The sequence below is a fragment of the Neoarius graeffei genome, chromosome 28 (assembly GCF_027579695.1).
Source record: "Neoarius graeffei isolate fNeoGra1 chromosome 28, fNeoGra1.pri, whole genome shotgun sequence".
Classification (NCBI taxonomy): Eukaryota; Metazoa; Chordata; class Actinopteri; order Siluriformes; family Ariidae; genus Neoarius; species Neoarius graeffei.
This window is the reverse complement of record NC_083596.1, coordinates 39,636,160-39,653,084: the sequence shown is the minus strand read 5'-3', so window position 1 is coordinate 39,653,084 and position 16,925 is coordinate 39,636,160. Positions and strand designations below refer to the sequence as shown.

At 43.0% G+C, this 16,925-nt stretch overlaps 1 protein-coding gene across 1 annotated transcript; it reads left to right on the top strand.

The window, feature by feature from the left end:
• On the top strand, window positions 1-12,125 carry orai2 (ORAI calcium release-activated calcium modulator 2). Its single transcript, XM_060912248.1, has 4 exons — window positions 1-190; window positions 762-807; window positions 4,988-5,223; window positions 9,312-12,125. Exons 2-4 carry the CDS (start codon window positions 771-773, stop codon window positions 9,852-9,854), a joined length of 816 nt encoding a protein of 271 aa, XP_060768231.1. The 5' UTR covers window positions 1-190; window positions 762-770; the 3' UTR covers window positions 9,855-12,125.
• Window positions 12,126-16,925: the final 4,800 nt, after the last annotated feature.

Below are 16,925 nucleotides of genomic sequence, written 5' to 3'. Positions count from 1 at the left end.
GGAGGAGGAGCTATATGACGGAAACAAAAATATCGCAGGTCGATTCGGTGTTGCCGGATTCACTGTGCAGCTCCACGTCTGACTTGGAAGCAAGCAAGTAAATAAATAAATAGTAAAGAAAAACAGCTCGTTTGTTTTTCTGCGTCGGAACCGTGAACACGAAGACTTTTCGGCGGACACCGAGCAGAAGGTGAGTGAGTCACTGGCAGGAAAAACTGGAAACGAAGCATCTTGATGAGGCTGGGCTGGGTGTCTTTTAGTCCTAGTAATTCTACGTAGGGTGTAAAGGGATACGCAATTTCTTAAACTATAGGGAGCGTGTATAGGGAGTGAGGAGGGTATTTCGGACACCGCCGATGTGGTGGCTTTCTGTTGTGATGTTAGGTTAACCTGTGTAGCTTTGCTAATCCCTCACTTCATAACATGACATTATTGAATTACCTCAAGTTGAAGAAGAGCCTTGTTTTTGTTTTTAGAGTTAAAAATGTAAACCTGGATGTTGTTATAGGATAGTAATTCTGACTAACTAGATATCTAGTTGTTTTTTGTGTGTGAAGTTTTCTTCATATATTTTAGAAAAGTGTCTCTTTTGACAAATAATTTCAAACTAGTGTGTTTAATTTAATATTGTCTCTAATTCACCCCTCACTTTTCTCTTGGCAGCGTGTTTTTGAAAATGTCACTGCTTGGGGTTTTATATTAATCTTCTCCTTCATAAGAAACCATTTTTTGACATTTCCTTTTTCTGTTGTTCCAACCAGAGATGTGCAATGAAAGCCATTGGTAAAGGCGGGGAAACCCAACCATGTAAGTATCAACTTCAGACTCCGTCAGATCTTCTGAAAGAACGTGAAGTAATAATTGAAGCTTGAACTACTTCTCTTAGAACCTGTCCGCTCTTCAAGACCTCGAATCCAAACACCCTTTTGATGGTTTATTTCGATCAGCCAAGATCGAAGTTTAATCTTCATCAAGTTCTCGTTCATAACCAAAAATTCCATTGAACAAATCAACGTTAAGTTCTAGATGTTGTACAACGTCAGTGGTCAAAAACAGTGGGAAATGCCAATAGAGATCTTGCAGTCACGTGACCGGAATGTAAACAGCCGCCATCTTGTCGGTAAAAAACACCGCTGAATACTGCTGCACTCGTGTACAGAATGGATCAGTTTCAACCGACGGACTACACGGCTCATTTTTCTAATGAACAGATAACTAGATATATGTCTAAAATAAACGACCTACAGATTAGTGACCCTTATCGATTACCGGACGTAGTTTTCACGACCATGTCGGTGGATTTTGAACTGACAGAGGTGGAATACCCAGACGTGTATAATTACCTCATTAACTTTCCCTCGCTGTTCAGTGGTGAAGCACTGCGTGCTTATAAATCTCTGGACAGTTATCTTTACAGAAATTCAGGATTTGTCAGCAACTCGGATGTGGCATCTTGTAAACAAGAAAATAACAATCCTCATCGGATGGGTAAGTCACTTAAGTATTGAGTATAGCACTGACCAGCTGATTATAGAATAGAATAAGGTAATTCCAGCTGTAATTCCAAATCGTCTGTCTTGTTTACCATGGATCTGGCGTTGGAGAGGTAGAGGCTTGGCAGTGGAGATTTGAGTGGCTGTTTTCTGAGCTTAGTCAACAGGCCGGCTCTGCAGCCTTGCTTTTGCTTCCGCTCCCGCCGCCTTCGCCTGCCAGACCCGATAACAATCCACGGAGACCCCGCTGGTCTCGCTATCTCGTCCAGAATGATGTGCATGCGATGGAAATCGCTACAAACCGTCATTTTCTGCTGGAAACCAATGTCCAGCAAGTCCATACGGTTGTAGTGGATATTGAAGTCCGATACAGACGAACAACATGCAAAAATACACACAAAAAACATAAAAAACGTGCACAGGTAGGGAGAGCTTGTAGCCGCAGCCGTTGTAGTAGAATTGTATATAGTAGGGTTTTCCAGAAGAAAAGGTATTAGTAGAACCAGAAGTAGAAGGCGGAAATATGGCGTTTGACCGACAAGATGGCGTCTGTCACAATCTGGATCGACTGTGACGTCATATGCAAGTGAGAGGCCCACTGGGGTGGGACTCACGCTGCCCCATGCTCTCACTCCTCTATGGAAAAAAGACCAGTGAACTGAAATGATCAGAATGAAATCTATATTTTGACCAAAAAAAAAAAGGCAACGTGTAATGTGTCTAGGATGTATTTCATGTCATCCGTTGAGTGGAAAACACGTGTGCATCTGCTGTATCAAACACAGCTGAACAAACGTATCGCATGTTGTCAACTCTCAATTGCATATATTACATGTGAAGTGACAGGGCTCGACATTAAGGACTGCCCGATTGCCTGGGGAAAGCGAAACGTCCATATATTACGAACTAGCACCACAAAAATTAGGCTTTTTGATCTTTTATTTCAGTTCCTAGAATCAGAATTACTTCCCAGAGGGAATTTAAAATTTGCTACCAAGCTCTGTTCAGTGATGGTCGTTGCAGGTTGACAAAAATGAACGATCCTCTCTGGCTAAGATGTCCGCCAGTTTTCTGGAAGTCCTCTCATACTCCTGCACCAGTCGAAGGGATCTCATCCCAAAGTGCGTAGTTGCTCTCTTGTACCAACCACAGATTACTATGTACCTGGATGACTGAGTATCTTCACAGATATGTTTCTACGCACTTTGGGATGAGATCCCTTCGACTGGTGCGGGAGTATGAGAGGACTTCCAGAAAAACTGGCAGACATCTTAGCCAGAGAGGATCGTTCATTTTGGTCAACCTGGAACGACCATCACTGAACAGAGGTGGGTGTCTAAGACATCTTTTATCAGCCACCTACAATGCAGCCGTCAGCATTCTGATTCGGATTCTATGATGATCCATGAGAGGATAAATACTGGATACTCCCTATTAGTCAGACAGAACTGAGGATGCCTTTCAGATGAGAGGCGAAACGTCTTCAAGCAAGTCCAGTTGCTCTCTTCTACCAACCACAGATTGCTACCAAGCTCCTAAATCAAAGAAGTAAACATGTCTAAAAATAGAAGATAAAATTGTCTGAAAAAAAAAATTAAATAAGTTCAATAACTTAAGCAAAATAAAGTTATTTTATATCCATATATAAAAGCGTCCCTCACTACGTATCCGCCATTATGTCTTGGCTGTTTTCTTAGTCTCGGTTTCATTTACTGCTTTGCAAGTTATTTGATATCCCCCCTGCTGTTGTAGTATGGTACACGTACTGTTTATAGACCCTGTGTGCACGACGTCACGCATCATGTATAATAATTACTGTACAGCTGGGGTCAGACAGACACCGTCTTTCATGCAAGCAAGGCTTAATCTGTCTTTGTTATGGTTAATTTTTGTGCTGTTTTTGCTTGCTCAAACAGAGAAAAAGATAAAAGGCATTACCGTCTCGCCGCTGTCAAGAAAAATGTTAACGAATAGAAGCAAATGCTTCAAGAACAATGAGGAAATGAGTGGTTAAAGAATACGACGAGAGGAGCTCAGCCTGAAAACTCCAGAGTAATTCGCGGTTGTGTTTAAAATGTATTTTACGAAAACAAAGTCGGAAGTGAGGATGGAAGAGTTTGCTGAAGAATCTCGTTTTATTTTTTTTCTGCTCGCATTCGAGTTAGCGCCTTCATGAAAGTGTTTGATTTTCTTACAGGTGAAGCCGCTTCCTTATTCGACACAGAAAACCCAGATTGGTTTCAAACAACTCGGGCATAAAAAAAAAAAAACCTCTGCAACGAGTGAAATGCACTATAAATCCTGAAAGAAAAGAACAGATTAAGAGCAGAGAGAGCTGGATCTTCATTTCTGTTATCAGAGGAACATAGTCCTGGCTTATTTAAAAACAAAAAACAAAAAAACCCTCGCTGCTTCATGACAAATCGGCTGCACTGATCCAGTTACAGGTTGCCAAATCTGTATAAAACGCCCACAACGTACACACTAAACAATTTTAAACTCAAACGTTATCCTGTCTGTCATGATGCAGCGCAGGATTTTTATAGACCTAGAGGTGGATGATATAACAAACAAAAAAAAAACCCGATATATATTCTCGAACACAGTAAGTAGTTTTCTTCATGCAAACATTTTGTTATAGATTTCTTTTTTTTTTTTAATGATTTCTACATTATCGAGTACCTACAGTCCGAGAGAGTTCTAGACAAACACTCTGTTGAACTTTACAACAGCTGCATGCATGTGAAATGGAAATAAATCGACTAAGGCAGGGATAAACTATTTTGGATAAAATAATTATTGTCCGTAAAAAGTAACCAGTAACCAAACTTAATAATAAACTTGATCAATAACCAAACTGGCGGCACGGTGGTGTAGTGGTTAGCGCTGTCGCCTCACAGCAAGAAGGTCCTGGGTTCGAGCCCCGGGGCCGACGAGGGCCTTTCTGTGTGGAGTTTGCATGTTCTCCCCGTGTCCGCGTGGGTTTCCTCCGGGTGCTCCGGTTTCCCCCACAGTCCAAAGACATGCAGGTTAGGTTAACTGGTGACTCTAAATTGAGCGTAAGTGTGAATGTGAGTGTGAATGGTTGTCTGTGTCTATGTGTCAGCCCTGTGATGACCTGGCGACTTGTCCAGGGTGTACCCCGCCTTTCGCCCGTAGTCAGCTGGGATAGGCTCCAGCTTGCCTGCGACCCTGTAGAAGGATAAAGCGGCTACAGATAATGAGATGAGATGAATAACCAAACTTCAACTCAATGTGTGGTCTTCATTTTATGTTGCAATTCACAACTGTTGTCTGGTTTTCCTAAAATAAAAGTAGTGCTCGCAAAATAGGGGGAAAGTGATAATATTGGGGGCGGTCAAGTGGAAATTTAAACCCGCTTTCCCACCAGGGCAAGTGGGTTTAAAAGTTAATGTCGAGCCCTGAGTGAGTAACCATGATAGTAGACTATAGCATAAGTCAAGCTCTCTTCCTTGTTTGTGCTTTCTGCATAGTGGCCATGAACAGCGAACTGAACGTTCCTGTGGCCTCGTCCACAGTCGGGATGTCCGATCGGCTCCAGGACGGAGGCGGGATGGATTATCGGGACTGGGTCCGGCGCAGCTATCTAGAGCTGGTGACGTCCAACCATCACTCCGTGCAGGCGCTGTCCTGGAGGAAGCTCTACCTGAGCAGGGCCAAGCTCAAAGCGTCCAGCCGCACATCGGCTTTGCTCTCCGGTTTCGCCATGGTCAGTAGCCACGCTGCAATTTTTAAATCTAATGAGAGGAGCCAGTCTTGCTTTTGTAAGCTATACAAATGTGCCTGTTCAGATAATCAGGTTATCAGCAATAATTTCTAGAAGCGTCTGACTTGCGCCGTACCATGAAGCACTTTCTTACTACTGCGAAATTAACGCTTCTTGTTACATTTACCGCTAACGTTTGTAACAAGCTGACTCACTTGCGTTTTAAATGACGTCGTTGTCGGTAAACAGTATTCCAGAAAGAATCCGTGTCCGGCTTCAACCTCATCCTTCATCTTCAGTAAGCGCTTTATCCTGGTCAGCGTTGCACCAAATCCAGACTTGATCTCTGATTGGGATGCCCGTTCCATCACAGAGCACCATTCACACACGCGTTCAAATCTACAACAGCTAATCCGATATGTGGAAGCATGGAGGACGCCAGTGGCGCTTCCATCAACTCACTTTCTCGTGACTAGAACAATGTAAGCAAACGAGATCCAGCTATTTTATTTGAGAATTTTCTTACATTCTTTAAAGGTCCCATGGCATGGTGGTTTGTTGATGCTTTAAACGGGCTCGTGGAAGTTTCCGGATATTATATCCGCATCCTTTCTCGAAATGAACCCTCGGCACGTAGATATAGCCTCCTGGGAGAAAGCCCCATTTCAGCGCTTTTCCCAGTGCGTCATTTTGCTAATGAGAAGCAGGAGGCGGGGAAGGGTAGAGGGTGGGGGCGGGTCTTATCATTAATATTCATGACATGTAAACGTGTTACCTCTGATTGGCTAACAGCACTGTGACGCTACCTCCAGTGGGTCAGAACAAGCGGATGTGGGTGTCTTACTATGGTGAGGGAGAAGGAACAAACCGCGAAGGGAAAAATACCGCGCGCTGACGTCATTAAGGTGCGACGCGAGGAAATAAAATAAATTCAACAAATGTTTGGGTTTTTACTGAACAAACAAAATGAACAAGTGACTTAAAAAAAAGAATGTGGGTGTCTTTGTAAAAGCTGTTTTGATTGGCTATTATAACAGAGCATGCTGCATGCTTTTTGGTTTTGTAGCGCAGAGTACCTGGCTAACTGCAGGAAGCGGTTAGCTGCACAGCTAATGTAGCCATTGCAAGGCTAACGTGGCACCGATTTTAAAACACGGCAAAACGACTTAACAGTTATACACTTACTTGTTCGGTGTTTGTGGCTGATGCGGCAGGGATGCTTGGTACGGACCCAGGCTTCAGTGACAGCTGATGTGCAAAACCTGCCCTGTACTGTCCCAAGTTGTGGAAACATTCATCAGGAAAATGCTTCCGACAAACATACACCGTCTTAAGTAGACTCGACGGCGTATTATTGGAGTAAATAAAATTAAGCCACTGCGTCTTCAGGGGCTCTCCCGTCGGCAGTAAAAACAGACTCCTTTCTGTGTTGTCACATCCATGTACAGCGCAACTTCCATGTTTGGTGGCAACTTTTGAGCTGGGCGGGGCAATCCATACAGTGGGTGGGAATCCAGAGGGGGGGCGTGGGGATCATCTCCCTTGCTGACGTAGTAAAGGGAAGAGCTTATCAACGCGCCGTTTTGACGCGCCATTCTCAAATGTTGGGCATAGTTTGGTTTACACATTATGAAATTTCTAGCCACTGGGGTGACTTAAGAAGGTCAGAGGAACTCATTTTAACGTTAAAAAACCTCAAAGTGAAAATTTCATGCCATGGGACCTTTAAAAGAATAAAAGCAGCTGTCTGGAAATGTTTTACACTGCAAAAAATAAAAATCTTAGGAAGTTTGTCTATTTTCAAGTCAAAACATCTAGCCACCCTTATTATAAGGCATAATTGCCCAACAAGCAAAACCTCATTTAGCTAGAAAGGCTAGTTTTTAGACAGTCCATCTTGAAAATCTTGTATAGACAAAATGTCTTGAAAAAGTCTTATTTGGAGCAGCTTTGAAAATAAAAAGTTTTTTTTTTTTTTTTTAAAAACAAGTAAGTACATTTTGGACATTTGTCAAATGCGGTTCATCTTGTTTCAAGAAAAAAAAACCAAAGTATGCTTGTTTTGGGAATAAATGAACTTTACTGAAATCTTTTGAATCTTTCATTACAATTCAACTCCACCTTACAGATCCTAAGTTTACTGCGACTGTTTTCTCAGTCATTCAGAGTGAGCTCCTTCTAGATGCTGTACGGTACATACTCTAGACCAGACAAGTGCCTTCAAAAAGGCTATGAGTGAGTGGAGGGCGTTTTAGTGAGGGCTTTTTGGAATGCTGGGAGTTAAAGGAACAGTCCACCGTACTTCCATAATGAAATATGTTGTTCTCTGAATTGAGACGAGCTGCTCCGTACCTCTCCCAGCTTTGTGCGACCTCCCAGTCAGTCAGACGCGCTGTCACTCCTGTTAGCAATGTAGCTAGGCTCAGCATGGCCAATGGTATTTTTTGGGGCTGTAGTTAGATGCGACCAAACTCTTCCGCGTTTTTCCTGTTTACATAGGTTTATATGACCAGTGATATGAAACAAGTTCAGTTACACAAATTGAAACGTAGTGATTTTCTATGCTATGGAAAGTCTGCACTATAATGACAGGCGTACTAACACCTTCTGCGCGCTTCGGCAGCGCACTGATACCTTCACTCGGAGTTGTATCATTATTTTTTAGACAGGGCGGACGGACCAGGGCATTCACCTGCCTGGCCGTGCCCGACGAGGAGCGCTCTCGGCCGGCTTCGGAGGCAGACGGCAGCCCCTCCTGGAAGTGTGGTTTTACCATGGGCCTCATGCGGAAAAATGACAAAGTCCTAATTTTACCATGGGGCTCGAGTTGTACCGTTTTTTTAGACAGGGCGGACAGACCAGGGCATTCGCCCGCCTGGCCGTGCCCGAAGAGGAGTGAAGGTATCAATGCGCTGCCGAAGCGCGCAGAAGGTGTTAGTACGCCTGTCATTATAGTGCGGACTTTCCATAGCATAGAAAATCGCTACGTTTCAGTTTGTGTGACTGAACTTGTTTCATATCACTGGTCATATAAACCTATGTAAACAGGAAAAACATGGAAGAGTTTGGTCGCATCTAACTACAGCTCCAAAAAATACCGTTGGCCATGCTGAACCTAGCTACATTGCTAACAGGAGTGACAGCGCGTCTGACTGACTGGGAGGTCGCGCAAAGCTCGGAGAGGTACGGAGCAGCTCGTCTCAATTCAGAGAAGAACATATTTCATTATGGAAGTACGGTGGACTGTTCCTTTAAGTTTTTTTTGTGCCTGATCTTGTAAACCCCTCGTACACATGAATAGTCAGTGCCCCCAAAATGCACTGTTGCTTTGGCGTTGTGTAAGCACTGTAAGTCAAAATGCGTAGACTTTTTTTTTTTTTGGTGCCTGAGGTCCTGGGGAAGTGGAATCTTAAGAGATGTTTTAATGTTTGAATGTTGAAATGGGGGAAAAAAAAAACTTGTTGCAATGCTACATGTGTCGTCAACTTGATTCAAGATAGTCTCTGGTCTCATATCTAGAGTATTTTACTAATTACAGGTCACAAAAGGAGAATCTTTTAAGCTAGCAATGCTTAGTTGTAGAATTTAACAATCCTAATATTAGTATATTTATCTTAAATTCAGTTTTTACTGCTAAGACTTTGTCGTGAATTTAAGTGAAATACCCTTAAAATGAAATAAATAAAAATGACTTGAATGGCTAAATATAAGAAGTACGATCTTGTTATAAGAACTATTTTGGGTTAATCAGATCTCGCATAATAAGTTCCCCAATCTTAGTTTGGAATTATTTCATCTAAAAACAGGTTCGATTTTTCATCTTACTTTTAAGAAATCTTACCAAGTCAAATTTGACTAGCTCCATTGGCAGATTTTTTTCACCTGATTCCAGCAAATATGCTCTGTTTTAATCTTTTATTTCTTATTTTTGAAAGGCCATTTTTTTTGCAGTGTAGTCATGAGATTAGCACGGGGTCTCATACAAGACTGTGAAAACAAGTCAGTCATTCATTCATCTCACATGACAGTAATTCGAGTGCATGAGAACACGCCGGAAGGTTTGACTGAAGTTTTCTGTCCACTCGCCGCAGGTCGCCATGGTGGAGGTGCAGCTGGAGATGCAGTACACCTACCCGCGCGCTCTGCTGGTGGCGTTCAGCGTGTGTACCACAGTGCTGGTGGCTGTTCACCTGTTCGCGCTGCTCATCAGCACGTGCATCCTGCCCAACGTGGAGGCGGTGAGCAACATCCACAACCTGAACTCGGTGTGCGAGTCGCCACACGAGCGCATGCACTACTACATTGAGCTGGCCTGGGGATTCTCGACGGCGCTCGGCATCTTACTCTTCCTCGCTGAGGTCGTCCTGCTCTGCTGGATCAAGTTCCTGCCCGTGGACTCAGAAGTGACGGTGACGACGGTTCAGAAACGGGAAGCGGGTCACAGCGGCTGGCAGGCGGCACTCGCCTCGACGATAATCATGGTGCCCGTGGGGCTCATCTTTGTCATATTCACTGTGCACTTCTATCGCTCGCTGGTGCGCCACAAGACCAAGCGCCATGACCAGGAGATCGAGGAGCTGCACAAGATCAAGGTGCAGCTGGATGGCCATGAGCGCGGCTTACAAGCCGTCTGATCTTCAGGGATATTTATTCTTATTACTTTTGCTTCTTGCTTGCTTTGGCAGCACGCTATCTTTGCGCCTTTAACTTCGCTCATGGTTATTCTTTTCTTGCAGCTTTCTTTCGAAAGCAAATGCAACGATCTTGGACAAAGTCTCGTGTGGCATGTTTACAGAATTGCAGCAAGGGCTATTTTTTTTTTTTTTTTTTTCCCTTCGGCTTGTTTAGATTTTTCTAATGGTTTAAAAGTTCCTATCAGCTTCTATTGCCGTGCTTCACGACCCAGGAGTTGGTCTGTATTTTCCTCTTTTGCTAGCTGTGTGTCGACCAAGAGTTTGATCGTGTAGTACATCGTCTTTACTCCTTCAGCAAGTTGTTCAGCCAGCGCTTCGGCTCCGAGATCGCAAGCGAAAATCCCGACGTCCCTCGAAAACCATGAAATCCGCTTGGCCTGGGTTCCTGATTCGTCCAGCCCGGTTTGTTATAGGCATGCCAAAATGGATCCAAGAATACGTACGGCTACAAAGAATGCAGGAGTTGTCGTTACGGTAACAAGCAAAGCTATGTAGGCTCACTGCCGAAGTGTGTCCGATATGCAAGAATGATAAATCGCGCGCGCGTGTGTGTGTGTGTGTGTGTCGTCTGAGCTTCCGCTCGTTTTGCGAACGACGTACTGTCGGGTTATTTTTCTAGCTCACGACATGTAAACGTTACAGTCCATGTTTCCTTTGGAATGACTTTTAACGGCCATTTCATAACGACTTGTACGCTAATAGTCTTAACCTCCTTAACAGTTACAGCTCTGTATAAAAAAAAAAAAAAAAGTGCACATTTTCAGTATTTATAAGCAGTTTTGAAGCACAAACCAGAATCTGTGTGTGTGAGAGAGAGCGAGTGCATTAGGAAGTGATTAAACATTTTGTGCCCGGCGTCATTATATGAATCAAAGCATCCCATGTTAAACTGGCTCTGTTACTTCACCGATCCAAGTGACTGAACAACACCAGGGTCGTCTTCATGATCGAGACGCCGCTTCTGAACTTCCGGATGCTGTTTACATAACAGGAAGATACGAGGACAACATTCCAAAGTGTTTTGACCAACAACTGCCTGCCTTATCTCAAATACAGGATACGAAAGTGCACTTGTAGTGTAGTGGGATCGAGTCATGTTTCATAAAACGTGTTTACGATACACGAAGGTCTGGTAGAAATGCGTGCGTCACTCCGTTGTCAGAATGTTACTGTTGGGTTGCACAAACTCGTATGTACTCTGCCCGTTGTTAAAACTCCAGGAATCACTTGGTGTCCACGTTGTGCCGACGGCCCCCCAAGAGGAATCCTTGACCAAAATAAACAGTACAAAATGAAGAAAATCTTGTGGGTTTTATCAAGCACTTCACAAAGTACAACGGCGTATTAGGGGGATATTCTCCGAGATTATAAAGTCATATGCTTCCTGGCTGCTGTGCATTCTGGGAAGTGTAGTTAAATCTTTTAGCACTTTTTAAAAGATTTTTTTTTGGCCTTTTTATTGGATAGGACAGTGTAGAGACAGGAAATGAGCGGGAGAGAGAGACGGGGAGGGATCGGGAAATGACCTCGGGTCGGAATCGAACCCGGGTCCCTGGATTTATGGTATGGCGCCTTATCCACCTGAGCCACGACACCCCTAGCACTTTTCTTCTTGTGCAATCAAGGAGGAAAGACTGAAGACATGAGAAGGGTCTTTTAACAAAAAAAAAAAAGTGCTCTTACATGATGATAATTATACACCGATAAACAAACCTGTGTGATTTATACATTCACTTCCTGTTGCGTCCAGGATGCGCAACAATCGCTCACATGCTTCCTGAGAAATACAACTAAAGATCTCTTGGCGGTTTACTGCAGGATGGAGAAGGGAAGACTAAATTTCCAAAAACACTCAGCTCAGCCATGGCGTCTGTAATGAGATGATATTGGGCTTTCTTTGAACAGGTGTCCCCCCCCCCCCAAGATTTGTGACTATAATCTCGGGGAATATCTGAGGTGTTTTTTTTTTTTTTTCTTTTGTTTTTTTTTCCTTGTAAATCTACAACCCCCACAGCCCTAATACGTCATCATACATCGTGATGATGGACGTCCTGTCAAAGTGGACACACACATACACGCACTTCTTGCGCACAATCTATAACCAAACGTAATGTTTTTGTCCGTGCATGTCTGTTATACATTGTCAACAAACATGTAAGGTAATTGTATTTCATGTCAAATAAACACCTTATTTTGTTTATTTCTATCCTATATTCCTTAGGTTGGTGTATTTGCTGTTCTTGGTTTATTATTATGAGTATAGAGACTAGGTCTAAAATCGATGAGCCGAGTCGTCAGGTTCTCGTATTGATCCCTCGGTGTATTTGAAATCAAATGTAACAGCTGAGCCTGGCACTGAGACAGCTGGCGCAGCGAAAGCGGCGTCACTCTGTATGCATGAAAAACTCCTGTCTCCAAGGAGACCGAATCAAGTTCTCCTTCATTTTCAGCTCGAAGCTGGTGCATTCAGATTATCGACAAAGTACCTTGATTCTCGTCCTGGTTTTTTAAGCTGCTAAAAGATGGGCTCGTTTGAGTCTTTTAAGAAGCTGTAGATCTCGGATTTTTCACACAGTGGATATAAAAAATGTACGCACCCTGTTAAAATGATCGGTTTTTCTGATGTAAAAAAAAAAAAAAGAGACCACGATAAATAATTTCAAAACTTTTCCCACCTTTAATCTGATCTATAACCTGTACAATTCAATTGAAAAACAATTTGTTAGTGGGGAAAAATCCAAAAGGTACAATAAGCTGGTTGCGTAAGTGTGCACACCCTTAAACTAATACTTTCTTGAAGCACCTTTTGATTTAATTACAGCATTCGGTATTTTTTGGGTCAGAGTCTATCAGCCTGCCACATCTAGACTTGGCAATATTTGCCCACTCTTCCTTGCAAAAGCGCTCCAAATCTGTCCGATTGCGAGGGCGTCTCTTGTGCGCAGCCCTCTTCAGGTCACCCCACAGATTTTCAATTGGATTTAGGTCGGGGCTCTGGCTGGGCCGTTCCAAAACTTTTTGGGGTCACTGCCATGCTGAAAAATGAAATTCCTCTTCAGGTTTCTAGCAGGCACCTGAAGGTTTTGGGCCAAATTGACTGGTATTTAGAACGGGTCATAATTCCCTCCACCTTGACTAAAGCCCCTGTTCCAGCTGAAGAAAAACAACCCCAAAACATGATGCTGCCACCACCATGCTTCACCGTGGGTATGGTGTCCTTTTGGTGATGCGCAGAGTTGTTTTTGCGCCAAACAGACCTTTTGGAATTGTGGCCAAAAAGTTCAACCTTGGTTTCATCAGACCATAACACATTTTCCCACATGCTTTTGGGAGAGTTGATGGTTTCTGGGTTTTTTTTTTTTTTTCTTTTGCAAAATTTACCCAGGCCTGAATGTCTTTCTTTGACCCTACCTCATAGTCCAGACATATGGAGAATACGGGAGATTGTTGTCACATGTAGTACACAACCAGTACTTGGCAGAAATTCCTGCAGCTCCTTCAGTGTTGCTGTAGGCCTCTCGGCAGCCTCCCTGACCAGTTTTCGTCTCGTCTTTTCATCAATTTTGGAGGGACGTCCAGTTCTCGGTAATGTCACTGTTGTCCCATATTTTCTCCACTTCTTGATGACGGTCTTCACTGTGCTCCATGGTATATCTAAGGCCGTGGAAATGTTTTTGTACCCTTCTCCTGACTGATACCTTTCAACAATGAGATCCCTTTGATGCTTTGTAAGCTCTCTGTGAACCCTGGCTTTTGCTGGAGGATGCAACTGAGTAAATGTCTGAACTTTATTTGGGGTTAATCAGAGTCATTTTAACTGATGGTGGGTGTGAACCCAAAAAGACTGAATGCTGTAATTAAATCAAAAGGTGCTTCAACAAAGTATTAGTTTAAGGGTGTGCACACTCCCCCGAACAGATTTGTTTTTCAATTGAATTGTACAGGTTATCGGTCACATTAAAGGTGGGAAAAGTTTTGAAATTATCATGGTCTCATATATATATATTTTAAATTATATCCATTGTAGTTGTTTTATACAGAACGGTCCAAAAAAAAAACACTCTCATGAGCAGCAGTAGGGAGCATAAGTGCTCTTGACATCTGTGGTGAGCAGACAAGCATGTCGGGACGCACAACGTGTCAAACCTTGAGGCAGGAGAAGACTGCACTTGAAGTCTTGTTCATCTTTGTTACGAATCTAAACTTACAAAGGGACATCTGTTGACTTGGTACCACCTGGTCACAGGGTTCATCGGGTGTTCCTGAGTTGAATGACCAATCAACATTTCCACATCTCATGACCGATAATTCAGATAAATTTAGAAAACTTGTTTATTCTGCCTTGTTGTTTTTACGGCAAGCCAGAACAAGAGGGCTAAACTTGACCGAAGCAATATATAACCACCACTTTGAGTGCTGGTTGTGTAAAAGCCCATGGTAAGTTTTGTTTTAAGTGTGTGGTATAAAAAAATGTAATGCAGAAACTTGAGTGAAACTTCACAAGCCATTAAATTATATTTATAGGTTACAAAAAGCGTCACTGTTCCACATTAAGAATGAATACAATCGCCAAAATGGTAATTTTGCTCGTTTCTGTTACAGCCAGTGGCTTAATTAGTCACTAATTATCGTCAGGTGAAGCTTTAATGAGGGAGAGTGACTCCATGGCTGTGTCCGAAATCACTCTGCTTCACTACTCACTATCTAGGGAATTACTGTATAGAGGCTTGCAAGTGATGTCAAAACAAAATCGAAACCCGGATGTCGGCCATGTTGGTGGATATACAAGCACGGGGTCAAGTTTCATTCCGTACAAAACAGTCACGCGTGCGCAACTCTGTTTTTCCACTGCTTTAAGCGTTCTCTTAGCTATGCTGTATACAATACCGTTCAAAAGTTTTGGGGTCACCCAGACAATTTTGTGTTTTCCATGAAAAGTCACACTTTTATTTACCACCATAAGTTGTAAAATGAATAGAAAATATAGTCAAGACCTTTTTCTGGCCATTTTGAGCATTTAATCGACCCCACAAATTAATGTGATGCTCCAGAAACTCAATCTGCTCAAAGGAAGGTCAGTTTTATAGCTTCTCTAAAGAGCTCAACTGTGTTCAGCTGTGCTAACATGATTGTACAAGGGTTTTCTAATCATCCATTAGCCTTCTGAGGCAATGAGCAAACACATTGTACCATTAGAACACTGGAGTGATAGTTGCTGGAAATGGGCCTCTATACACCTATAGAGATATTGCACCAAAAACCAGACATTTGCAGCGAGAATAGTCATTTACCACATTAGCAATGTATAGAGTGGATTTCTGATTAGTTTAAAGTGATCTTCATTGAAAAGAACAGTGCTTTTCTTTCAAAAATAAGGACATTTCAAAGTGACCCCAAACTTTTGAACGGTAGTGTATGGTTGTGGTCATAACCGGACTCGTGACCATAGCATGTTCTGATTTTTTTTTTTTTTTAGAATTCTGTCCGCGATTTGGAAAAAGGGCAAGGAAACTCTGAGGCTTAGTATGGAGAGGAGGCAACGGGATCAGGACACTTCGTCCAATAGTTAAGTTGTTTAGTCCAAAGCCTTTTTCATACGCGCTATCAATTATTTTGTATTCGCGAACGAAGCCCCCGTGAGAGCACTGCTCCACACCTGAAGATTTACTGTGATCCAGCTGGAAACATACAGTGGTGCTTGAAAGTTTGTGAGCCCTTTAGAATTTTCTATATTTCTGCATAAATGACCTAAAACATCAGATTTTCACACAAGTCTGAAAAGTAGATAAAGAGAACCCAGTTAAACAAATGCAACAAAAATATTATACTTGGTCATTTATTTATTGAGGAAAATGATCCAATAATACACATGTGAGTGGCAAAAGTACGTGAACCTTTGCTTTCAGTATCTGGTGTGACCCCCTTGTGCAGCAATAACTGCAACTAAACGTTTGCAGTAACTGTTGATCAGTCCTGCACACCGGCTTGGAGGAATTTTAGCCCGTTCCTCCGTACAGAACAGCTTCAACTCTGGGATGTTGGTGGGTTTCCTCACATGAACTGCTCGCTTCAGGTCCTTCCACAACATTTCCATTGGATTAAGGTCAGGACTTTGACTTGGCCATTCCAAAACATTAACTTTATTCTTCTTTAACCATTCTTTGGCAGAACGACTTGTGTGCTTAGGGTTGTTGTCTTGCTGCATGACCCACCTTCTCTTGAGATTCAGCTCATGGACAGATGTCCTGACATTTTCCTTTAGAATTCGCTGGTATAATTCAGAATTCATTGTTCCATAATTAATGGCAAGCCATCCTGGCCCAGATTCAGCAAAACAAGCCCAAACCATGATACTACCACCACCATGTTTCACAGATGGGATAAGGTTCTTATGCTGGAATGCAGTGTTTTCCTTTCTCCAAACAGAACGCTTTTTTTTTTTTTTAAAGATTTTTTTTGGGCTTTTTTTCACCTTTATTGGATAGGACAGTGCAGAGACAGGAAACGAGCAGGAGAGAGAGATGTGGAGGGACCAGGAAACGACCCCGGGCTGGAACCGAACCCGGGTCCCCGGACCCACGGCGCGGCACCCCATCCACCCGAGCCACGACGCCCCCGAACGCTTCTCATTTAAACCAAAAAGTTCTATTTTGGTCTCATCTGTCCACAAAACATTTTTCCAATAGCTTTCTGGCTTGTCCACGTGATCTTCAGCAAACTGCAGACGAGTAGCAATGTTCTTTTTGGAGAGCAGTGGCTTTCTCCTTGCAACCCTGCCATGCACACCGTTGTTGTTCAGTGTTCTCCTGATGGTGGACTCATGAACATTAACATTAGCCAATGTGAGAGAGGCCTTCAGTTGCTTAGAAGTTACCCTGGGGTCCTTTTGTGAGCTCGCCGACTATTACATGCCTTGCTCTTGGAGTGATCTTTGTTGGTCGACCACTCCTGGGGAGGGTAACAATGGTCTTGAATTTCCTCCATTTGTTCACAATGTGCCTGACTGTGGAT